At 39.0% G+C, this 26,549-nt stretch overlaps 1 protein-coding gene across 3 annotated transcripts in view; it reads right to left on the bottom strand.

Moving 5' to 3' along the window:
- Nucleotides 1–5,553: 5,553 nt before the first annotated feature.
- Nucleotides 5,554–26,549, bottom strand: part of PCOLCE2 (procollagen C-endopeptidase enhancer 2) — a 61,323-nt gene continuing 40,327 nt past the window's right edge. For all 3 annotated transcript variants that reach the window (XM_042903206.1, XM_042903207.1, XM_042903208.1), the window contains 6 exons: nt 24,735–24,859; nt 21,712–21,848; nt 14,577–14,731; nt 10,699–10,782; nt 8,438–8,605; nt 5,554–6,128 (listed from right to left, as the gene is read on the bottom strand). In XM_042903206.1, coding sequence (XP_042759140.1) covers nt 5,998–6,128; nt 8,438–8,605; nt 10,699–10,782; nt 14,577–14,731; nt 21,712–21,848; nt 24,735–24,859 — 800 coding nt within the window. In that variant the 3' untranslated portion in view covers nt 5,554–5,997. The remainder of the gene's footprint in view (nt 6,129–8,437; nt 8,606–10,698; nt 10,783–14,576; nt 14,732–21,711; nt 21,849–24,734; nt 24,860–26,549) is intronic.

Genomic DNA, 26,549 nt, shown 5'->3' with positions numbered 1-26,549 from the left:
ATTTGCTGGAGGTTTTCTCATCAGCATAAGGAAGCTCTTCTGTTTTTAGTTTCCTCAATGTTTATTTTGTCTTGAATAAATATTGAATTATATCAAATGCTTTTCTGCGTTAAGTCAAATGATTTTTCTCCTTTAATATATTGCAAGTAAGTCTAAGAAACCTTCCCTCCCCGTTAAGAGTTGACCTGTGTTTGGGGTGCCTGGGCGGCTCAGTCGGTTAAGCGGTGGCTCAGGTCATGATCTCACAGTTGGTGAGTTCAAACCCCGCATCAGGCTCTGTGCTGACAGCTCAGAGCCTGGAGTCTGCTTCGGATTCTGTGTCTCCTCTCTCTGCCCCTCTCCCCCTCTCACTCTGTCTGTCTCTCTCTCAAAAGTAAATAAACATTAGAAAAAAAAAAAAAAAAAGAATTGACCTGTGTTTAACTCCAGCTTAATTTACCTAGTAATCTGATATTACAGCATGTCAACTATGTTGCTAGACAAATTTATGTGTGGTATAAATGAACCCTGGTTGGTAAATTGCATTGGATTATGAGGAACTATAATTGAACTATAAATACCTGATAGGGGACCTGCAGCTTTAGGTCTTCCTGAGCATGTAACTCTTACAAGGAGGCATGTCCTCTGAGGTGTCTGGAAGCTATGCCTATGGAGTTCATACAAGAGATACTGGTTTCTGAGGAGATATGAGCTTTAAGTTGGAGTGTCTGCACCCGCCTTACGTGAGTCAAGTCTCCTGGCATCTGAGACATTATCTAGGAAGGCCAAAGAAAAGAGCTCGTGTGAACTGGTTGTGTGAACTGCTGCCAGAATGCTGCACAGGCTCCTAAAGTAGAAAGTCTGACCCTGTCCTGTTAAGCTCTGATCCTTGTGCTATAGCTTTTTGGGGATCCTGACAGTGAGAAAGGCCTGTGGTTCTCTTAGGAGTCTGCATGTTTAGTTGCACCTAAATCTCTCTAGTTGGCATAGCAGATCTATTAGCGCAGTGAAGTGTGAACATTGATTCCCTAATGGTAAATCGAGCACGTGTTTCTGGGGATAAACCCAACTTGACTGTGTTCTGTTTTGTTTGTTGGATTTTGTCTGATAATTATTTTCTTTTTGCACCTATGTTCGTAAGTAAAATCAGACTGGATCCTATGTTTGCTCAAGTTTTGGTATTAAGATTATACCAATTTCATAAAAAGAATCGCTATCTGTGACTTCTTTATTTATATTCTGGAATAGTATATGTGAGATTGGCAGTATTTGTCCCTTGGATGTTTGGTATACTTTCTAAGTAAAACTATCTGGACCCAGGGTTTTATTTGAATAAAGAGTTATAGTTACTATTTGGATTTCTTTAATGGTTCTAGGACAATTTTGGCATTCTGTTTCTACTTGAGTGAGTTAAGTAACCTCCCCCCTTTAGAAGTTTGTCCACTTCATCTAAGTTTTCAAATATATTTACATGAAGTGGTTCATAAGACCCTTTTGTTACCTTTTAAGATTCTATAACATCAGCAGAAATTTTTATTCCTAAATTGTTTTCTTGTTCTTTTTACTTCTTTTCTTGCTTAATCTTGTAAGAATTTTGTCAATTACTAGTCATTTTGGAGAATCCATTTTTGGCTGTTAATTTTATGTATTTATGATTACCGTTTTACTCAATTTCTGTTCTTCCTTCTACCTTTTAAAAGTTTAGTCTGTTCTTGTTTTACTAACGTCCTAACGTGTGTCATTCACAAATTATTTTTCACCCTTTTATAATGTAAACATTTAATTTTATAAATTTTAAAGTGTTACTTGAAGTGTATTTTGAAGTGTTCCTCTACACATTTTTAAATTTAATGTTTCTAGGGACACCCAGGTGGCTCCGTGGGTTGAGCGTCAACTTTGGCTCAAGTCATGATCTTGTGGTTTGTGGGTTCAAGCCCCAAGTCGGGCTCAGCACAGAAGCCTGTTTCAGATCCTCTGTCCCTTTCTCTCTGCCCCTTCCTCACTTGCGCTATCTCTCTCAAAAATAAACATTTTAAAAATAATTTAGTATTTCTACTATTGTTCAGTTTTTAATACTTAATACTTTCCATTATAATTTCCTTTTTATTATAAGTTATTTAAAAGCACATTTCTCAATTTCCAATATCAGGTTTTTTTTCTTGTTTTCCTATTGTTTACTTTTGTTATTAATTTCTAACTATTCATTATTTTTGGAGAAGGATGTCCAAATGATACTTATGCTTTGAAATTTGTTGAGATTTGTTATTTTTTTTAGTGTTTATTTTTGAAAGAAAAACAGGGCGTGAGTGCGGGGAGGGGTGGAGAAAAAGGAAGACACAGAATCCGAAACAGGCTCCAGGCTCTTGACTGAACCACCCAGGCACCCCAGTACATTTGTTTCTGTCATCATTTTGTGATATTTTCCCTGATTTCATTTTAATGTCTTGCCTTCTTTTCTCTGCTAGTTTAAAAATTTCAAACTATGTAGTCTCTTATAGTTGCCATAGATATATTTTTTTAATATTTAAAATATTTAATATTAACAGAGCATGACCAGGGGAGGGCAGAGAGAGAGGGAGGCACAGAATCTGAATCAGGCTCCAGGCTCTGAGCTGTCAGCACAGAGCCCAACGTGGGGCTGGAACTCAGGTACCTCGAGATCATGACCTGAGCGGAAGTCGGATGCTTAACTGCCACCCAGGCGCCCCTCCCTAGATGTTTTAATATAAAGGCTTAAGTTCTCAAAGTTCTAAAAGTAGTATTTTTATCCTTCTCTCTCTCAATATAAGGGCCTTAGAATACTTAGGGCAAGCTCCCTCACTGCCACACACTTCTTTAAATGTTTGTTTTCTACTTGAAGATTTTTTTTGCAAATTTGTTTGCACGTATATAAATATGTCCATGAATTCAAGCAATAGGAGTTTCTGGCAATATTACTTAATTTGCATTAGAACTAATCTGAGCCTGGCTGGCTCAGTCATTTAAGTGTCTGATTCTTGATTTCAGCTCAGGTCATGATCTCAGTTTGTGAGATTGAGCCCCTAGTTGGTCTCCTCACTGATAGCACGGAGCCTGCTTGGGATTCTCTGTCTCCCTGTCTCTCTGCCTCTCTCTCTGCCTCTCTCTTTCTCTCTCTTCTGAGCACTCTCTCTCTCTCTCAAAAGAAATAAATATTACAAAAAAAAAAAAATCACTGGGGCGCCTGGGTGGCTCAGTTGGTTAAGTCTCCAACTCTTGGTTTCAGCTCAAGTCATGATCTTGCAGCTTTGTGAGTTCGAGCCCTGTACTGACAGTGCAGAGCCTGCTTGGGATTCTCTTTCCCCTTCTTTCTGCCCCTCCCCCCACTCTGCTGTCTGTCTCTCTCAAAAATAAATAAACTTTAAAAAAAGCACTAATCTGTAGCTGTTCTATTATAAGGCTTTTCTTTAAAGAAGAGTTCTATTATTAGTTTATTTCATTTCAGCAGTCTGGAAGGTATAATGGGAGCCCAGTAGCACTTTCCTACAGAAAGAAAAAAAGAAGATAAATGTCTTCAACTAAGGTTAACCTTTGAGTAAGGTAAGTAATGTAACAGAATTTAAGATTTGGGAACTTTGCAAGATTCATATATTTTTGTTATAGGAATTGAATTGAATTCAAAGGATGAAAATTAAGCTAGCAAGACCCCCTGAAACACAGCAGAGGATCTGGAAATGTTTTATGATGTATTAGTATGATCACCAATTTGTTCATCATGTGTATTTGATTCCCCAAGTACAATTAGCTAAAAACAAAAACAAAATACAGTCAATTATACTTTAAAAAGAAATAAAATTTTAAAAAGAAAGAACCCCTAAGAAAGAAATAATTCCTAGAAGTCATCTAGTCTAACTCCTTCAACTCATAACTGAAGAAACTCCACTTTAGTCAAAATAAGTGATTTATTGAAGAAAGAAATTAAGAAATGGTTTTTGGACCAAAAAGAGCATTGCCACTATTCAGCTTATCTGTTTTGAATAATTTAATTAGAAGACAAACCAGTGCCATACATTATTAACCACTATTTCCCTAAACAGTTGAAAGTCTTGTTTCAGAGATGTCAATGATTTAAATAGTTCAGATTACTTTTCCCAGTTTTTACCTCACTGTGACTCAAGCACCCACTTGGAAACCAATGAAAGTCTTCCTAAAGGTTAATGCAAGTGGCTGATAGCTGCACACATGTTGCCTGTTGCCTATAATGCACCAATTAGAAGAGATGAAGGAGAAAAAAGACTAAAATCTTTTTTTTTTAAAGTAATCTCTACACTCAATGTGGGGCTCAAGCTCATATCCCTGAAATCAAGAGTGGCATGTTCTAGTGACTGAGCCAACCAGGTGCCTCAAAATACTAAAATCTTTAGTAATCACTTTCACGTCTCATAACATGCATTCTTGAAAGGAAGTCACTTGCCTTGAGAAGGTTAGAGTCAATTAGACTTCTATAGTTACATTCTGGCTGGGCATAGCCGTGAAGTCCTGATGATTGTGAGGGCCTTTCTAAAAGATGGCACTGGCCAGTGAAGTTAACCACTGACTCCTGAAGTTCATCCACTTTCTCAGCTGGTGAGTTCTCTGGTACTGATGGGCAGCCCAGTGGGAGAGGTTAAGGAATGATTCCTGATCCCACAAGCAGCCCACATTCACTGCTTGCTTATGCTTGCCCAGCTACCAAAACAGAGGGATTCTTCCTTTTGAAATTCTTTTTTTTTTTTTTTTTTTTTTTTTTTGCCTTTTGAATGTCTGGTCACCTGTAGGGTTGGGAATTATTGTTTTTACCCAAAAGAATATTTTCCTTATTTCTAAAACTTTGGTTGTACCATGAGAGACCTTGTGATCCAAGTCTTGGTTCATCCCTGATGTTCGTTCTACCTTCTTCAGACAGCGATGGTTTGTCCCCTCTTTCGCAGCTCCTGGCCAGCAACCTCCTAAGGGTTGGTTGGCAGAGCTGTTGCAGATACAGCTGCATTTCAAACATCTGGGTGCAAACGAGGGGAGTCCTTTCAAGGCTCTTTCACTACTGAAGGAAAACAGATTTTTTTAAAAGCAATAGCAGAAAGCATCCGAGTTGATATACCCTGATCCAGTTGCCTGGGGATGAACAGGACAGGAGCACCGGGCTCACTTCTAATTTCAAGTCCTATCAAACGACCAAAGACTAGGAAACCAAAGACCAAATGCTGCAAAGTCAGAATAAGAGGGTGTTCCTCTGGGGTAGAGAGGGCCTCTTCTAGAGCAGTGAGGGCACTGGGTTGGAGTCAGGACTCCTAAGCTTGGTTGCCAGTTCTTTCTCTTGGAAGATGTGTGCTCTAGACAAGTCACCAAATATACCCGAGCTTCAATTTTCTGTTACAAAATGAAGGAGTTGCACTGGATTCCTGAGGGACACCATTCTAACACTGTCTGGTTCTACAGAGAATTATAGTCCACTTACATTATCCATCTTGTCCCTGAAGTTCTTAGAATGCTCTTTCAGCAAAGTGTGAATTGATACCAAACTGATTATGTAAAAAGCAAGGAATATTCTATAAAAAACAACTTTAATGGCTGTGATAGAATCATTTAAAATATTTTATTAAGCATTGATTTAAAAAATGCAAGAGAAGAATATAACACCTCAGAGCAAATGCTTGAAGGTAAAACAAATATCACTATAAATATTGCACTTATAAAATCTCTTTTTTACATCTTCACACAACTCATTTCTAAAATATCCTTTTACAGAGATGTATAAATAAACTGCTTCCAAACTGTCAACGCTCAATACATTCAGTTTCCTATCACCGTGCTAAGTCTGCAGGTTTTCAATCGTGTATCTGCTCCTCTCTGTGCAGGCAAAGAACTTCCATCTGTGATATCGGAGGTCTCAGACCTACATCATGTGAAGAATAAATCTTTCTGAATGCTCAATGTTTAATATAAGATTTTTGTTCTACTGAGAATAATACAGATCTTTCAAAGGCAATGACAGAATGCAGCTTAAACTGACACAGTTCACTGTTAACACTGCTTATTTTTCAAGGCATCCAGGAGCTTCTGATTCTTGGTCTTGAACATCATGATAAAGCTGTTTGGCATGATTTTGCCTCGCCCATCTTCACCCACTTGGCCCATAATAATGTAGTTTAGACCTAAAAAAAAAAAATATGTATATATATATATATATATATATATATATATATATATATATATATAATTTTTTTCTCTATGTGTACCGTTTCGATACAATTTAGACTATAACTTACATCTAGATAAAATGATCTGGAAATGGTATAATTAATTATACATTTGTTCTATCTAGGATAAAATCAGGTATAAGCCTCTCAGAAAAAAAAATCTAAACTCCAGTAAGGAACGTGTTCCAGCTCTGCCAACACTAGAAAGATGGAAGGGAATGATGAGGCCCAGCCATGTCCTGCTCTGCAGGGCTGTGGGTCTGAGGTATTTACTGAATATGCGCTGTGTTCATGTGAAAGGCTGTCCTTCCTCAAGGGGCCTCGGTGCTCCCTGACATGCCATCCTCAGATGGCCTGTCATTATCCCATAATGACTCTAGATTTCCCAAGCATTTGGCAACTAATGATCCACGGTCTTATGTTCCTGTTGTCGACTTGAGCTTTTTTCAATATCTCAAGTATTTGTACTATGTAAGTTTCCTGAGGGCATAGTTGCATCATATATTTCTTTGCATTCTTATAGTTCCTTACAACAAATAGGTACTAAGAAGTACTTCTATCCATTATACGGTTTTTTGTATTACAGTGTATCTGGCTAAGTTAGGTCTAGACTGGGCCCTAAGCTGAGGTATGTTGGATTCAACTCTGAAGATTTATACTGCCTGAGAAAAAATGTCATAAAGGCAGAGTGTATTACCGCCTCCTTTATTCTCCCTCTTCGCCTGTATGTCTTAAGAGAAATACGTGTGTCCTTTTTCTCTTGCATAATCTTCTTTTGTGGGCTAACATTGTCCTCATAGTGGTCTTGAGCCTGTGAAGGCTTAGAGGGCTGGGCAGGTAGATGCCACCTCAAGGCCAGACTGTTAGCATCATTATGAGACCTTACGGTAAGTGTCTACATGTACATTATCTGATGTTCCTGCAGTTCTGGGAAGAAGTGTTAATCTTTTACAGAGCCTTTGCGATTCCCTCTGAAGGATCCATGTGAAGCCGTGAGCCTCCAGACTTTTCTGAACAACCTGAATTGTTAAAGTGGATATTCTCTCTTCATTTCTATTGTGTGTGCGTATGGGGGGGAAGGGATTGGTTTGGTTTAGTTGTGGGGGAGGTTTGTAACAAGATTGAGGAAACACATCAGCTAAGATTGGAGACAGAAATCGTGGTATACCACACAGTGGATACCAGACATGATTACCATTCCAAAGAGAGAGATCTATCTATATGTGCTGTTTATGGAAAGGTGTCTATAGATCATGAGGTGGGGGGGGGGGGGGGGGGGGGGGAGTGGTAGTCGAACAGGTATAGCATGACTTCATTTGTCTAAGTGTGTACTTGCATGCTTTCTGTAGACAGAAACTTTCTAGAGGGAACTTTTCATGGTACCTCTGGGAAAAGGGAAAGGGCTTCACTTTTTATTTTATATCCTTCTCTATTTACCTAAACTTTAAAAAAAACATAGAACATTCATTACTTTTATAAGTTAAAGAACTCATTAAAAAAAAATCATTTGCTCCTTGCCTCTGGCTCTGGACTTTTTCCATTAAAAAAAATTTTTTTTAATGTTTATTTATTTTGAGAGAGAGAGAGAGAGAGAGAGAGAGAGACTGAGCATGAGCAGGGAGGGGCAGAGGGAGACACAGAATCTTAAGCAGTCTCCAGGCTCTGAGCTGTCAGCCCAGAGCCCGATGCAGGACATGAGCCAAAGTCAGACGCTCAACCAACTGAGCCACCCAGGCGCCCCGGACTTTTTTCATTTTTTAACTTTCCTTTTTCCATAATTTCCCTTAAACTCATTTCCATGTGTGGATTTAATGAACCTATATCTGCAAATGATTCCCAAATCTTTAATTCTAGCCCATATATACCTCTCTCTTCTGAACTTCAGCTCTGAATTTCTTGTTCCTTGATGGATATTTTCCTCTAAACATAGTATTAGCACCTTAAGTGCAATAATTGAAAATCTCTTTCCCCTGAACCGCTCCTTCTGTGTCTGTTCCCTATTGATCCAACCTCAAATGCTTCTTGGACTCATTCATCATTTCCACTATCTCATCTTCTGTCACATGTTACAAGAACTGGGCTTAGAGCCCAATTCTGCCGGACTCCTAAGGCCTTCCTTCTACACCAGAAGTGGACAACACATTAGCCTTGATTTTACTTCCCCAGTCATGGCAGGGGAAGATCCACGACTTGCTCAGACTCTCTTTCGTTTCCTTCTCTGTCCCTGAGCTTCCCTAAAGAAAGACTAATGTTTTCCTCCTTACCTCTTCTGAGGAGAGGGCACTGCTTGCAGACCACGATGACCTTGGCACTCATGTTCTTGCCAGCCTGCTGAATTGCCAGATTTCCCTCTTTATAGATGTTGATGATCGAGACTGTGGCATGCAAACTTCCACCTCGGGTGACAGTTGTGATAACAGTGCCAGCCAGTACTGCAGAAGGAAACATTTAGATATATTATGACAGTGAAAGCAAAAATGTAAGCAGAACTGAAAATAATTTTACGTTCTTCTAAGCTTCAGATAGGAAACATTTTAATGTTCAAGAGAAAGCCCTAATAGAGCTATCGATGTGATTCTGCACATGTGTCACCAAAATTCAGGTTGAAGAAAAGAGGCCATGGAGCTGGAATGTTAGCCGGGTTGTTAGGTGTTGATGCCTAGGAGAGAAACCTAATTACCTGCTGCAATGCACTCTGCTGCTGAGAGGGGCTCTCTGCACTGTTTTATCCAACATGGGGATCATTTACCAAATAAGGCATAGGCTTATGAACCTTTACCTATGAATACTCAATTAAGACTTTGAATCTTTAGAGGTAATACCGTACTAAGCAGTTGCATGGTAGGGGTTTGAGCTACAAAGATCTGGGTCTTTGTGTCTGTGTGGTTGAGTGCCTACCTTTCTGTGTCTTTCCCCTCACCCCTCTCTTCAACTGTCCTCTCTCCTTGAACTTTTGTTCATCCCATGGGTCCCCATCTCTAATTATCAGTATCTGTTTCTGGGTCTTTCATATTCTTTCTTATCCACCTTGTTTATTTCATTTAACAAATCAAAGTATACAGCTGAGGTATAACAAAACATTTTCTTGCTTATAAACAAAAACACCTAACAAAATTCAGTTGCTTTTCATTATGTAACTCACTCTTTATTCCACGGTGATATAAGAGGAAAGAGTCTCACTCTGGAGGCACAGAAGGAAAGATGCTGTTTCTCAAAGGCATGATTTTGGCATTTTGTGGGTGACAATTCCATGTGGTGTAGGACTTGGCACTGAGAGACTGTTTTATGAGCCCTGTCCCTCCGCAGAAAAACCAGTAGCACCCCCCCCCCCCCCCCCCCAGTTATTGTGCCAAAACTGCTCCTTGGGGAGTGTTAGCAATGCAGGCTGAGAACCAATGGGCCACTGGTGTGAGTAGTTGGTCATTTTGCCACAGAAGAGAGTCACAATGGAACAAATCAAAGTTTGGACTTGGCTGACATGTTCTCACTTTCAGGATAAAGTGAGAAGCTGCTGCTCATGTAGTGTGCAAAGTTCAGAATTCTTATTATGCCTTACTTTGATTCCTGGTGATAATTGTTAAATCTATAGCCAAGTGAAATCTGGTGGCTCCAAAGGATATAGAGGGGGAGATTTCCTTAAGCACCTCCCACCGAAGACTAACCTGGATGTGACAGCAATTTGTTTTCATTTTCATGCCTGTTATTTGAATTGCAGCATGCAAACTCCAGTAAGATCTAGGGCCCTAGATTCTTCAGTGCCTTCACACCCTCAATTAGAACATTTTGGACTGTAGACAGTTACCATTTAAAAGGCACAGAAAAAGCAAGCCTCTTTTGGGAGACTCTCTGTTGTGGGTGTAACCTATTTAGGCTTTAGCAACTTCCTTTTCCTGATAAGACTTTTCTTAAATGTTCCTTTAAAAAATAACCAACATAATTAAATTTGGTATCTCTTGCTCTTAAGTGGTTTTTACAATTGGAAAAAGCTCTGAGAAATTCTAAGTCATTAGATAATACCTCCTCAGTTCCAATTTGTAAGCATTTCCAAATAGATTTCAGATTCCCAAGTTTCAATTTAGTACTCTGGAAGGACACTCAGAGGAAATACGTGAATTTCTTCTGAGAAAGGCCAGCCTGGATATGTTTCTAATTTACTTAAGTGGAATTACGGATGTGTGAAAAAATATTCCATGAAAAATATGTGAGGAAAAAAAGTATACAGGATTTTTCAGGAATACTGAGCCAGCCAGAATACACAGAGTAGCAGTATCCTATTCCAAGAGTCAAATTATTAAGTTTATGTGAAAAAAAGCATATTTTCTGTATACATATTTTTCTCAGTTGTGAAATCTAACACTTTGAACAACACTAGCCAACTATACCTTAGTGAACAGGAAAACATTTTCGTGGGTGAATGGGGAGTGTAACTAACCCTTTACCATCACATTCAGGGCAATTCCTTTGAGACTAAGCATGCAGTCTCAAGTTTCTGATTAAAGAGAAAAGGCCCGATTTTATTTCTTACCAAAGTTACTGGAACAATAATTGCTCTCCAGAGTCCCCGTCCGTCTACACTTTTGTTGACACAGGGCCACGGTGGGTTTTAAACCTTAATTCAAAGAAGAAAGACATTAAGATTCAGGAAAATGAATTCAATTGCCATTGGTGTTTAGACCTGAAACTACTTAAAATTCCTATTTATTTCCCTGAGCCATCAATCCATCATTGCAATGGAGTAATTACATTCAAAAGAAATTCTTTATGGTACTAACTACTGTTCTCATTTCCTCAGGGTAACTCAATACTCTCTGCTGAATTTGGAACCAGAGATCAAAGATAACCCACATTTTGCCCTCTTTTCTTCCTTCTTTATACATAACACTAACCAAAAATAGATATAGCTTCCTTGCACCCTGCTTAGAAAAACCCAGTGCAAAAAATATGAACTCAGAAAATGTAGGTTAATTCTTCACTTTACAAAAGGAATCCAATGGTGCTCCCCCTGAGGATGGAGGGAGTTTTCTTGGTGCCTTTAAAATAGGCACCTGCCCAAATGTGGGTAGTACAAGGTTTTAGAAACTGTGTAAAGTGTATTATACCTGTAATGAGCTGCAATCCATCACTATACATCTATTTTGAGTCTGCCATTGCCTATAAGCATTTAAGAACTGGGAAGTAGACTAATTTAAAAATAAAAGTAGATACACAGAGTAGTTCTCCAGCAAAGGTGATTCCTCCCCTTGGGTGATGTTTTGCAATGTCTAGAAATATTTTTTGTCACAACTAGGGGCTGCTACTGGCATCTAGTGGGAGATACAAGGGATGCTGTTAAATATCCTACAATAAACAGGGCAGCCCCCAACAGCAAAGAATTATCTGGCCCAAAATGTAAATATTGCCAAGGTGGAGAAACTGTGGGTTACCAAAATGAAAATATTTAATTCCCATTATTATCAATAAAAATGTTTCCAAAATATTTGCTAATTATTCACTTATATGTGGCAATATGCTAGGAAGAACTAAACAAAACAGCTATAACAGAATTGTACTTGTTGGGCAAGAATTTGCAGCTGTAACACTGCCCTTCTAATATGTTTCTGTGAACTCTTCTCTGAATTTATTATTGATTTACTCTTACTTTGTACCCATACTTAACTCCAAAAAGGATCTCAAGTGGATCACAGTATTAAAATATGTACAATTTAATGTTAAAATACATAGAATAGCATGTGTGTGTATGTGTATACTTTTTTTTTAAGGCAAAGAGTTCAGAAAACATTTAGAGGGAACACTGCTCCAGAAGTTGGGGACCTAAATTTACCTAATTACTGGAGTCAAAAAGTAGTGGTGCTAGTGTTTCTCCCTCTCTGATGAAAGAGCATCCTTTCAGTGGACACTGGAAACCAGCTCTTCTAAATCCCAGAATGTCAATCTGGAAGCTGAGTGGCAGTCCCACCCTGCTCCTTCTCCTCCTTCAGTAGATCCCTGCTCTCCTGCCTTTAAGTCATCACTAGAGCACCCTGACCCTTGTCACCTCCCTGTCTGCTCTCTACCTGCACTCCTGGCATGGCATCTGGTCCTCAGCCTTCCTCTTCAAGTGCACCTGCGACCATCTCGGTGGGTGTTCCCTCCTCCCAGTGCCACGGCTCCATCCTTCCCAGACTTTCCCTCGGCTCTGTCTCCATCACCCAGTCCCAGGTTCAAACGTTCTCCCGTTAGTCTTTCATCACCAAGCTTTCAAGTTCACACATCCTAACATCCAGTGTAGATGCCTCTTGTTCCAGCTCCTATCTTTTCAGTCTCTTTTGCCAGTATATCCTTCTTTTTAAAAAGTTGAGGTTTCTAGAGACTGAATTCCAGCAGCCCTTGTCCTTTCACTTCTAACCTCTCCCTAGGTGATCTCATTTTGGATCACAGTGTCAACCACATGTATGTTGATGATTCTCAAATTTAAATCTCTTGCTGAAATCTCTTCTAGAGGCCATAGATCGAATTGGACATGATTACTCCACTTGAGTGTCTCAAAGACACGTCAGACCCAACACGCCACAGCTTAACTTACGATTCTACCCCTAAACCCCTTTCTCTGCTTCAGTGAAAGGTCACACCTTCCCCTGAATTGTGCAAACCAGAGACTTGAGAGGCATGATTCACACCTCCCTGATCTGTCTAGTACCAATAATCACCAATTAAAGACCTGTTAATATCTTCCAACGCCCCTCGCTTGCACAACAGTCAGAATTTCTGGACTCTGTGTATTTCTGTCACAGCACAGTTCACCTGGACAACCACGAGAACCTGATTGTCTTGACCCTACTATCCATTCACCTCACAACTGGCCAGAGCTATCTTCATGAAGTGGGAATCTGATCCTGAACTTTGTTTAAATCCATCAACAGTTGCCCCCACACTTAGGATAAAATACCAAAATACTTAGAAGCATAAGGAGAGAGGTGGTAGGGCCTAAAGATGGAACTAGAAAGAGAAGCTAGGTACAAAGAGTTCATGAAGGGTCTTATATATGTCATGAAGGAGTCTGGCTCCTGGGCTGCCCGATATGGTAGCCACTTGCCACATGAGGCTTCTTAAAAATCATTAAATTAAAATTTAATTCCTCAGTATCACTAGCCACATTTCAAGGGTTCAATAGTGGCTACCCTATTGGATAGCACAGGTGTAGACAATGAATTCAGGTGGGAGACATGGTCTGCTTTGTGTGTGTGGTGGGAGGCATGCAGTGGGGAGGTAAGATAGAGGAACTCAAAGATGACTTAAGAGTGTGGCTACTGATGCTGTGGACCCTGCTTGGGAAAACAGGCGGAGAAGCAGATTTGATGCACAAAATAGTGTAATAAAAACAAGTTGAGTTTGATAGGTTTTAATTTAAATGCTTAGCAGTCAACAAAACCCTAGGAGATCATTATAAATCCAGGTTGGCAATTTCAGAGGTTTAGGACTGGAGATAAAATCTAGGGAGCCACTAGCAGCACGGTGCTGCCAGATAATTCAATGGAAAGAATAAGGACACCAGGTTCCACTGAGATGAGCTGAAGAAATGAGAAACACTGCTGTAATATAGCAGTACATGTCTAGGCCACAAGGTGGCATACTTGGGGAGCACTCAGAAAAATCAGCTCTTCTACAAGTGCCTATACTCAGGTCAGCCCTACCAGGGGTGCAAGCAGAGAATGGCGGGCTATAAAAGCTGGGCTCATTTCAAACTATTTTGTATCTTAACTTCAGATCCTTCATTCCCACTTTTTTCTTTCTCTCAGATTTAGATTTTGAGATCTGAGGCCTGAAATCTCAGTGAATGGAGACTTAGTATAGGGATACACTCTTGTCTCTCCATTTCTTAGGTTATGCTCCAGACCAGTTTCCCAATTGGCTTCTATAATACCAACTTACCCCAGTTTGGGAAAAAAAAAAGAAGTATTTTGTATAACACAGTTTAGAGTGAAGCGAGAAAAACAACAACATACACATACACAATAAAACCCAAACCAAAAAACTGGCAGATGTGAAAACAGGCAGGTATCAAGGCCCTAGAACTTTAATTTTAAATACTACAATTCTATGTAATAAAAAAAAAAAGCCATAACTTTAGAGGTACCAGAAAAGAAAAACTGGGTTTATAATGATCTGTGCCTATAATAGGGTTCCTAGTAATTTTTAAGTGGTCATAATTTTCTTACATGACTCTTAAAAATTATTAGCTTATAAACTTCTTACACCTTACACTTTTTCATTAATGGAGTTATATTATTCTTTTAGATAAGTTTTCATTTTATTTAACTTAGTTTAGTTTCAAGTATCTTTGTTTTAATTTTTTTTTTCTACTTCAAAAGAATTTTTCTTATACTCCTGAGGTGTGTGCACAAACATCAAAACAGAAAAACTTACCCGTAGTTACAGGGAATGTGGTGGTAACAGGTGGTACTGTAGTTGTAGGCAATTTTTTCGGCCTGAATTTGTAGTGACCAATAAATCCATCTGCAGTTAAACTTAAGTCTGATAAAAACTGAATGAGAAGTTCATTTCCCTCAGATACAATTGGCCTAAAAGAAGAAAAACATTAAAAATTTTTTTTAAGTGGCACCTCTCTGAATTGTAGAATCCTAGCTTTCCATTTGACAATAGATCACTACATGTTTAAAAGTAAAAGTTAAGATACTTCAAAAGGTGAAAGTCTCAATGTGCTCAGAATTAATGCTAAATAGCTAACATTTACGAGTGTTCAGATCGGCACTGTTACTCACTTTCTAACAGAATAGGCAAGTGAAGTTCAGAGAGTTCAAGTAATTTACCCAAGGCCCTACAGCTAGCATGTAGGGGAGTCAGAATTTGAACGTAGGACCAGGTGACCAAAGAGACTGTGCTAGACATTGAGACCAGTGTAAACACTGAAACTGTGGCTGGTTCTTCACAAGCACCTTAGAGTCTGGCCTGACTTGGGAACCACACAGCTTCTTTTCATTAAGACTCTGGATTTGAGCTGGCCTGGGGAGCTAGGGATGCTGGCCATAGAGAGTCAGATGGAGAAATGTCATAAATGAATTCCCATGCACTGTGAAGACACAGCCAGAGGGATCATTTTGGTGGGCTGGTCACCAGGGGATAAGAAAGCCACGTAGGGTTTAACGTGACTTCCATTTCATTTTTAATGAGAGCTCTCAGGCAGGCCTGAAATGGAAACGTTTCTGTTTTATAATCTCAATAGCAGAAGGCTGCGAAGTTGAAAGAGAAAGTGATTGCTTTGGTGGTTATGAATGACATCATTAAAGAACTCTTAATTTGAAAGCTATTTTAGGGACTTGCTGGTTAGCTGGTACTAAAGATTTAGTGGCGATAATAACTGAGGCTCAAAAGCACTCCTAAGTCTTAGGGAATAACTATCATATAAAATAGTTTCATTTGAGCCTTCTCTATTATTATTTAAGCAATGGTTAAAAAATGCTGTTTGGCTAATTCTATTTCAAGACTATTTAATTCAGAAGTGGGAAAAACGAAACAAGTTATTTAATTGAGTTAATTAGTGGTTTGACTAAACTCTTCTTTGAGGCATCTTCTCAGCCAAACCACTTTGAAAATGGTTTTTTTTTTTTACATTTATTTATTTTTGAGAGACAGAGAGAGACAGGGTATGAGCAGGGGAGGGGCAGAGAGAGAGGGAGACACAGAATCTGAAGCAGGCTCCAGGCTCTGAGCTGTCAGCACAGAGCCCAACGTGGGGCTCTAACCCACGAACCGTGGCATCATGACCTGAGCCGAAGTCAGACGCGCAACCGACTGAGCCACCCAGGTGCCCCAGCCAAACCACTTTGTAGGCATCATGAACAGCAAATAATGGGGCAACTTAATTTTTCTTCCCACCTGTCAGCTACTTTGAGTGGGGATGGTTGGGGGTGAGGAGGTAGATCTGTACTTGACCAAACCAGTTAGAAAAACTGCAGGATCTTTTCTGTCCTGAAGGCTATTAATTACCTTCTGAGCCAAGGGATGGGATGAAGCCAAAACTGAGCTTCGTGACCTACATTTAGCATTCTGGTCACAAGAGTGACCGAGATCATTTAAATAATGCTTCTGAGAATCAAGCCTTTATCAGAAACATTCTGTCTTGCTTTTGAAAACATATTCCATTCAATAAATATAAACAATATGCATGAAACAATTCCCAGCCACAATTACAAAAAAATATGTTAAACTTGTTTACATGATAAAATTACAAAAAGCACTTATTATATGCAGCAAAGGAAACCTTAAGACCTCATCAGGTCAGCCTTCTGGGCATGATATTATAATTATAGTGATCATCTAATGTCTTTTCTATGAACTAATCTTGGGAGCATCAAATTGGAAATTAAATTTTCTCAAGGAAGAGTATTGTAGTAACAGACATTTTTGTTATGCTGCTGCTGAGCTCTAGCATGAATGTGACAGAATCACAGTGCCATAAACGTTCTGAGGGCTACGTGTGCATCCACAAATTAATGTAACAAACCACTAGAAAGGCAAGAGGAACTCTTCCTTGGATTCATTCCATACTGGCAGATCCTGGGAAGGGATGGAAGATGCTCTTTGGTCTTACAAAGCTGGCTGCGTTCACTGTCTCTGCTTTGTCATCCCATAGTCGTCGTCGTCTTCAACCACTACAGCTAGTCAACCGCCATGTCCTGCCAATCTTGCCTAAATATTTCTTGATCCACATCCTCCTCTCCATCTCTACCATCCTTCCTCATCTCCTCATCCTTCCCCACCTCCTTGACTTTACCTGGATCTCCTGCCACAGCCTTCTAACCAGACTCTCTGCTCATGTCAAGGATGGGGATTCTAAGGCACTGGTCCCGCCATTTCCTGACTAAATGTATTTGAAAGGCTCCCCTGTCTGTAAGATGTGGAACCCAGTTCAGTGCTCCTGCCTCTCTAGGCTCCAACTCAAGGTTTGGGCTCCAGAATAGCATATGCCTCCCCTGTGTTATCTCTATTGATGGAGTGTCTTCTACTTGGAATGAGTCTGTCCTCCCTTCTGCTTATGACCAATGCCAACTCTTCCTTCAAGACTAAGCTTCAAGAGGCACAATCTCCTTCAAAAAGCTTCTCCTGACCCCACCACTTGTGCTGATTGGACCAAAGGACTCCTTGTCAGAAACGTACCTGGCATATTCCTTTGCCATTTTAACTATCCGCCTCGTTTCATCCCTCCTACCAATTATCTTTGTTTTTTATTTATTGTTGTATTCCAGCTACCTAACACAGTGCCCACCACATGGCTGAGGCTTAATGAGTGTTTCTGAACTGAATTCAATGGTGTTGATACTGCACTGAACCCGACACAGGGATGATGAAGTGATCTCACCAACCACAGCACTCCTCCTTCTCTTCAGACTTTTAACAGGGGAGAAGTCCCCCAAATAGGTTTTCTCATTTTCTGCACTGCCCCATCCCAGAAGTACTCTATGAAAAAAATATTCCTCTGGTAAAAGTGTTAGTTGGAGGACTGGCTGTCAAGCTACTCCAGACAAACTCCTCAGAAGCAAGGAGCCCCCACTTTGTGACCCCCTCCCCACCTGCATGGAGGCTATCACTATGCTGGATTCTATGTTTCTCCTTTTCTTTACCAACAGATTTACCAATAAATATGCATCACTAAGCATGCTTTTAAACTTCATATAAATTGGGGTGCCTGGGTGGCTCAGTCGGTTGAGCGTCCGACTTCGGCTCAGGTCATGATCTCACAACCCGTGAGTTCGAGCCCCGCGTTGGGCTCTGTGCTGACAGCTCGGAGCCTGGAGCCTGGAGCCTGCTTCGGATTCTGTGCCTCCCTCTCTCTCTGCCCCAACCCACTTGCATTCTGTCTCTGTCTCTCTCAAAAATAAACATTAAAAAAAAATTTATAAACTTCATATAAATGAAAGGGTATGGTGTGCATTTTTCTGTTATTTTTTTTCACACTCAGCATTATAACTGCGAGATTCATCCACTGTTTTCACTGCTGCATAGTGTGAACTATTCTCTTGTTGATAAATATTAGGCTATTTCCTCTGCCCCCCCCCATTACAAACAATATTGCTAAGAATACTCTTGTGTATGTCTTGTGGTACACATGGGCAAAAGTAACGTTAGTGGGCACCCCAGGAGGGTAGTGTACATATTCTCTGCTAAGTCACAGGATACATGCCCATCTTCAACTTTACTAGATAATGCCAAGCTGATTTCCAAAGTTGTTGTACCAATTTACACTTTTTATAAAGATTTAGTCACTGTGCAGCTTTCTTCCTTTGGGAATGTCTTGTCATGTCTCTTGCCCATTTTTTTTTCCTGTTGTCTTTCCTTAAATAATTTTTAGAATTTCTTGATATATTCTGGACCTAGGGGTCTTTGTCAAATATGTTACAAATACCTGTTTCTGTTTTGTGCCTTCTCTTTTCCCTCTTTAAGGTGTATTTTAACGGGCAGAAATTCTCATTTAAGGTTCCAGTGCATCTGTAGTTGTGGTTCTGTGTGTATGTGTGTGTCATTCATTTTTCCCATATGAAAACAAATTGTTCCTGCCTCATTTTTCAATGAGGCCATTTTTTACCAGCTGACCTGTGGCTCTCTGCGATGTGCCCCATGTGCAGACATGTGTGGATGTGTCTGGCCTCTCTTTGGTGTTTTCATTAGTCCATTTGTCAATCTCTGTTAAAACCATATTGTCTTAAATACAACAGCTTTCTGATATGGCTCCATCATGTAAGGCAAATCCCCCTGCCAAGTTCTCCTTCAGAACCATCTTAGTTTTGCCCCCATCCCCAACTCCCTTGCAATTCCATGAACATTTCAGAATCAGGCTATCAGGTTTAATGAAAAACCAATTTTGTTATTTTTAAATGACATTGATTTTTCCTATTCACGAGAACAGTATACAGCTCTATTTACTGAGGTTTTTTTAAATACCTTTTAGTAAGGTTTTATAATTTTCTCTTTTCAGGGCTTGCACACAATTATTAGATTTATTCTTGAGTATTTTGTATTTCTGTTGCTATTAAAATAATATTAATAAACTTTTATTCAAGCTATTTAAGAAAATATATTCTTGAATAAATTGTTTCCAACAAATAAAAATATAAATCTAAAAATCATACTTTAATCTGGTAACTAAATTATATTAATAGCTTTTCTAAGTTCAAACCAATCTTGAATTCCTGGTCAAACAGCATTTTCTATACATTGTTAGATATGACTTGCTAATAGTTTTTCCATGTTTATTTATTTTTAGAGAGAGAAAGAGAGAAAGCAAGTATGCGCACATGTGGGGAGGGGCAGAGAGGGAGAGAGAATCCCAAGCAGGTTCTACACTGTCAGCACAGAGCCTGACAAGGGGCTTGATCCCACAAACTGTGACATCATGACCTGAGCTGAAATCAAGAGCTGGGACACTTAACCGACTGAGCCACCCAAGCACTGTTGGGCTTTTCAACATTTTTGCCCTCTGATGATTTCTCTTTTTTTTTTTTACCAACTGAGCAATGCTTAAAAAAATTTTTTTTAACTTAGGAACACTGTTTGGTATTTGTTGTGGTAGGATTTTAAAGGCTATCTTATTTTCCATATCGCTAGGAAATGGAATTTGAAATTTTTTTTTTCAATACTTGGATATAAAGACAAAGAGAGACATGGTAGAAAAAGCTACAGCAGGATAGGGGGTCAAGAAAGGGTTACTTTTCTTCCCCTTATTTCAGGAGAACTTAAATTTTTGGCTATGGGAAACAAATAATAAAGGCAGAGGCTAAAGATGGAGATGATGGAGAAAAAAACAGGGCTACTAGGTAGAGGGGAATTTCAAGGGAGAAAAGGAAGAGGTCAGATGGAGGATACAGATGAAAAGACTGGCTTGGAATAAAGGAGGGTGCGGTAGGCTGATAATGGCACCCCAAGATGTCCGCATCCGAATCCCTTGAACATGTGAATATGTTACCTTATGTGCGAAGGGACATTGCAGGTGTGATCAAGTTCAGGATCTTGAGAAGGAAAAGAGTATCCTGGATTGTCTACTTGGGCCCTAAATGTAACCACAGGTATCCTTAGAAGAGAGAGGTTTGACTCCAGGAGAGGAGAAGGCAATACGATGACAGAAGGACAGACAGGAGTGATGTGCTTTGAAGATGGAGGAGGAACCACAGCCAAGAAATGCAGCAGCTCTTGAAGCTGAAATAGGCATAGAAACTGATTCTCCCCTCAGAGCTTCCAGAAGGAAACAGCCCTGCTGACAGCTTAATTTTAGCTCAGTGCAAGGGATTTCAGACTTCTGACCTCCAGAATTGTAAGAGAATACATGTATTGTTTTAAGCCACTCAGTTGGTGGTAATGTGTTACAGCAGCAACAGGAAAAAAATACAGAAGGAACACCTTTGCTAAGAGCTTAGAAATGGGCCTTTCTCTAACACATTTGGCTGCAGAGTCAAGTTTGGGTATAGTAATGTTCCAATTTTAGCCAATTTGTATGTATTAACAATTCTTAATATTATCAAACAATATAAATGAATTTAAATTGAAAAAATGAATTTAAAATGAAAAATACCTTGTTTTAACTTAAATGTGTCTGGGGGAATCATAGACATGCATGTAAAATCAGGTGATGCGTATAATCGAATTATGTTTAAGCAACAGAGTAGAAAAGGGTATTTAAAAATTGACATAATGGTGACTTTGACAGCAAACTGTAGTAACGTCTTTTTTTTCCTTAAGATTTTATTTTTTTAAAAGTAATCTCAACACCCAACATGAGGCTCGAACTTACATCCCAAGATCAAGAGTTGGAAGCTCTACTGACTGAGCCAGCCAGAGGCCCTAAGCTATATTAATTTCAACTGAGGCTTTCTCCAGTATTGTATGTGAAAGGGTGAAATATCTTGCACCAAAATACATGTGTTGCACCAATACAGAATAGGGAACTAAGAGGAATTAAGCAACTGGCTCGATGTCACACAGCTAGCAAGTAGCAGAGCTCTAAGCTCCATAAATGTTTGCTGATAAATACACAGTGCCTTTCAGGCTTACCCAGCAAACATTTGAGCAACACGGTGAGGAAGAGGTACAAAGCCACAAGAGGTCCAGGACAAGTCTCTGATCAGGTAAAACCACCTGGGTCATCATGAGCATCCAGGTTTCCGTATCTGGATCCCCAAATTTCAGCCCCCTGCTTTTTTCTCAGAATTTCCCCCTTCCACTCTGATGCTTGAGCTCACCTTTGCAGGGCAGTGACGTATCCAGGTATCTGGCTAGTATCTGGCTCTGGGGCATCACCAACTCTGCATCTGTTATCTGTTTGGCCGCTGAGGCCTCGCTACACTCATTAATGCCTCCTTACTCTCTGGGTTGGCTATTTTTTGTGCTGGGGCTGTATGGGACTCTACTGCCATGGAACAAACCCAAGAATTTGTGAACAAAACAACAACAGCATAGAATCTTCCAGAAAATAAAATATAATTGGGCAGTTTAATAAGAAAGAAGTTTAGAGCTACTAACATATTAATGAAATAAAACAGGTGCTACTTACGCGGGTGGACTATCACCACAATACTTTCCAATTCTCTTAGCGTCGTTGACTTCCCCACCATTAAACACAGCCACAAAATCGTATCGGCAGTAGTTATCACGCTCGACATCAAACTTCTCAAATTTTAATTCTATAAGCTTTAGAGAAAGCACAACATTAGAAATGTCAAGATAGCTTTGAGGAATAATCTCACCCAGAAATCTTCCTCTCCCCAGATCCGTAGGATATCATGATTTTCCTTTGTCAAGAAAATATTCCTTCTGTTTGAATTATTCATTTCTTATGGTTTTCATATTTCTTCTGTAGTTCACAAAACTGTGGTATTACTTTCCTTTAATTTTTAGTCATTCCAAAAGGTCATCTCAACCCTAGTTAAGATCTTAAATTTAGGAGACCTGTTCACCTACAGCTACAAAAGTATGGGAACACCACACAACCCTAGCAATCTACATTAAGACCATAACTGGATATGTGTTAGAGTGGGAAGCAGAACCTATGCCAACTTCATTCTTCTCGGAGATGTTCCCCTATGTTAGCGTATGCTGGGGTGTGGTGTAAGTGTATGCATTTGGGTGGTGGATGGAGTTGTTCCCCTTACAAGGGAAAGAGAACAACATTCCTATCACATGCAAAGGAGTCAAATTCTTTAGGACCAGAGATTCAGGAAGTGGGGACTGACTGTGATGTCTTCTTGAAGTATGTCTGAAAAGTGTGCCTACTGAGTTGAGCACAGCCTACTTGGTGATGTAGTTGATTTTTGAAGAGGTTGCATAAAAGCACTCATATACCAAGTCAGTGTTAGACTTCTTAACTATTTCTTAACTTTTTTTGCATAAGTACCAATAATAGTGTCCAAGTTATTCAAGTCAATAGGAAGTTTTAACAGGCAATCATTCCCCTCACAAGCAGATTTTTCCAGAGCACCTCCAACATATGAATCAAAGGAAATCTCACTGGGCTCATAAATACCCACGGCACCCAGACAGCTGATCTCCACTTTTGCTGGGCAGCAGGTGGGCAGGTAACCCTCCCTGCTGCTTCGGGAAGATAATGGGCATTAATTCCTGTTAGGACAGGCCCTAGATATTAGCTAAAGAAGACTCACACACAGTAACCTAGATGAATATGATAATAGCAACAGCATCACGGAGGGATCAAAGGTAAATTTTGGCTTTGAAGATAATTGTCACATATCTACATATTTACCCACCTTTAAAAAGTCAGCACCAGTTAAGGGTGAATAATAGCTTATTCATATTTAGCAGTGCTTTAAATCGTATTAAAATACTTCCTCTCTGGGTCCAATAACTTCTCACCAGTTGGTAATAAAATGTTTTCCAGATTATTAAAAAATTGGCTGACCTTTCTCTACTTAGTCATATAACAGCTTTTAGAGAGAAGATTAAAAAGTAAGTAAATAAGTAGGAGAATAGAGGGGGAAACTATGATAAAAAATGAAGGTTAAGTCTTTATTGGAAGAAAATGCCCAGAGATTGGCACAGAAATTACTCAGGATTTAATTTTCCCAGTTTATTCTTCTCTGACAGCGCTTCCAGTGATTTCAGACATTACAACAATGATTAAAAACTCAGTTGGCTAAAGTAAAAAATCACATTAATAAAATGAAACCCAAGTTTAAATTTAAATAAAGAGATAATAGAAAAAATATGCTGAATTGTAATCTGCAAGTATAATTAAGTTGAAATTATTTAAACCAATATATTTACAAATGTCACAGAAAGAAAAGTGACCAAAACCATCTCAAGAATTACATACTGCTTAAATGTTGAGAAATGTGATTTTTAAATGTTACTTTAAGCTATAAAAAGTTAAATAAGTTTATAAATCTTTCATCAATAAGTAAATGACCAGATTTTTATTCTTAAAAATAAAACTGGGTTTGGGGATTACGATCAAAGTGTGTGTGTGAGTTCAAATCACCAATCTGCATGGTACGTTTGCCTGAATAATTTAACATTAAAAAATGAATATATGGCAAATAGTATCTGTGTAAGTGATACAAAAGATGAGTTTATTTTTTATTTTTTTTAATGTTTTATTATTTATTTTTGAAAGAGAGAGAGGGAGAGAGAGAAAGGGGGGCGGAGGAGCAGAGAGAGAGGGAGACACAGGATCCAAAACAGGCTCCGGGCTCTGAGCTGTCAGCACAGAGCCCAACATGGGGCTCAAACCCACAAACCATGAGATCGTGACCTGAGCCAAAGTAGGACCCTTAACCGACTGAGCCACCCAGGCGCCCTTCAAAAGATCAGTTTAGAAAAGTTTTTTTTAACAGTACCATAATGATCACCATCTAGTGTGTGATTAAAGTCTGTAGTGTTTGTAACAATAATAATTCTTTGTTTTCCAACATCCACAAAGTAGACTTGGTCTACTCCCATGCTAAGTTTTCTCCTGTAATTAATATCTAAAAGTGGTTCCCAGAAAAGATAAAATTTCATATAACCACAAACTAATAAGCACTGGAAAACTAAGAACTTCTCTCTTGATTGTTTTAGAGGATTGCATAAAGTTATTTGTGGGGAACCTGAACAAATTTTATGTTAAACAACAACCAAAAAAAATCCACAGAGCAGATTAGCTTTCAGACTTGTTCTCTGAGGGGAAGATGTGGTGTGCTTGCATTGGCTTTGTCCCAGTGAAGCTGTCAGGTGCATTTAGCGTGTGAACAAATGGCAACCTGAAACGTGTACATGTACTTGGGGATTCTAACCCTCCCGTATTTAGTCACTGCTGCTTATAACATTTTCCACAGGGTTAAACAATCTCACAGGGATTTGCTTACTATTTACATTGAAATTTAAAAATTGTATTTCTATAATTTATATAATTAAATACATGACTTAGCAAAAGCAATTTTAATCTGGGTCTTTTATGAAGAGATACCTGTGCCCAGCAGGGCCTTCCTCACCCTGCATGCTAAGCTCTTGAAAGATGGGCCCCTCATACCATCTAGGCAATTCACATGTGCATGCTTTCTTCAGATTTTCAGGGAAGCTTACCTGATTCTTTGGGGCTACAATATGCCACACACAAGTGACTCCTGCAGGGTAATCACGGTCAGGCCAGTTGGGGGTTTTAAAAGAGCCAGAAGGTCTTTCAAGGCGTCCTCCACAATACTGATCCCCTAAAGTTATTAAGTATGAAAAAAAAATCCAAGTTTATATCCTGATATAGGTCATGGCAATGCAACTATAAGGAGATTGGGAATTTGGAAAATTGATGATAGTACAGTAAATAAAGGCAATGAGAGAAGCTCTTAAATTTTTTCTTAAGAAATGGTCTCCACATACATCTCCCTGCCCTCCACACACATGCTGAATGATCTCTGTTACTTGACATATCACATCAGCACAAGAGAACATAGGAGTAGAGTGAGAGCTATCGCTTCTTTTCTTTCTTTCATTTTTTTGGACAAGTAAAGACAAAATCTTTGGCCAAGAACTCATTCAGAAATCATGCAGGCTCAACAAATTACACAGATTTTAAGAACCCTCAAGGCAGAGGTATTTATTAATAGGATTAAAACCCAGGTGCATGGACAAAATTTGAATTAGTTGGCATATAAAACTCCCACTACCAGAAAACTTTATATGCTATACATCTTTAATATTTTTAGGAATAATTTTTGTTTGTAAAAATAATACGGGTTTATAAATTTTCAGCAATACAGAAGAGCATCAAAAAAATAAAAAATTACCCCAAATCCAACCACCTAAAACTAACCACAATTAATATTTGAGAAACATCATTTCAGACATCTTTATGCACATGGACTGATAAGTCAAGAGAAATAATTTTAGAAAGATATTTTAACACCAAGTTCTAAATTTAATTTTACTTGAATTTAACTAACAGAGAAAAACTGAATTCAAACTAAGGGAACTAATATACTTTAAATATTTTTTTGACACAGAAGATAATAATTCTTAAAAGGCATCTCTAAGAAAATGTGTTATAAAAATTGAGGTTGGATAATTTATAAAACTTTTACTCATGGAAAATTTCAAGCATAAACAAAGTAAACAGAATAACATAATGAGCTTCTATGTATCCATCACCCAATTTCAACAATTATTATCATTCTACTATTCTTTTTATTAATACTAATGTGCAATCCCCACCACCTGATGATGATGATGATGATGATGATGATTGACAGATTTCAGGGAGATAAATTCATGTACAATGAAATGCATAAATCTTAGCTGTACTAATTTGAAAAATTGATCTGCCCCTGAAAGCCAAACTACTAGGATGATATAGAATCTATTTCCTACCAAACTTCTGTATCCCTCCCCAGTCAGTCTGCTGCCTCTCCACACCACTTATCTGAAAAATTCCACCGTAGTTTTACTCTGGACCTTCATATAAAAGGAATAGTGTATTGTGTATTCTTCTGTGTCTGGCTTCCCCTGCTTATAGGGGGAGGCATTCATGTTGCTGTGTGAGTTGGCAGTTTGTTTCTTCACTCCGCTGAGTAATATTCCAGCATATGGAAATACCTCAGTTTGTTTACCTCTTCTCCACTGATATTCATTTGGGTGTTTCCAGTTTGGGCTATTGTGAATGGACCTTCTGTGAACATTTTTGTAGAAATCTCTTTGTGGACATGCGTTTTCATTTTGCTCGCACAAATACCCAGGAGAGCAATTCCTAGTCCAAGAGTAGATGTAGATGTAGATGTTTAGCTTCAGAAGAAACTACTAAAAATTTTCCCCTAGAGGTTGCAGCATTTAAATCTTTTATTTTTTTTATTTTTTATTTTTCCCTGAGAGAGACGGAGTGTGATAGAGGGAGGGGCAGAGAGAGAGGGA

The sequence above is a fragment of the Panthera leo genome, chromosome C2 (genome assembly GCF_018350215.1).
Source record: "Panthera leo isolate Ple1 chromosome C2, P.leo_Ple1_pat1.1, whole genome shotgun sequence".
Taxonomy (NCBI): domain Eukaryota; kingdom Metazoa; phylum Chordata; class Mammalia; order Carnivora; family Felidae; genus Panthera; species Panthera leo.
The sequence above is the reverse complement of the archived record's forward strand: the minus strand, read 5'-3'. Positions and strand labels throughout refer to the sequence as shown.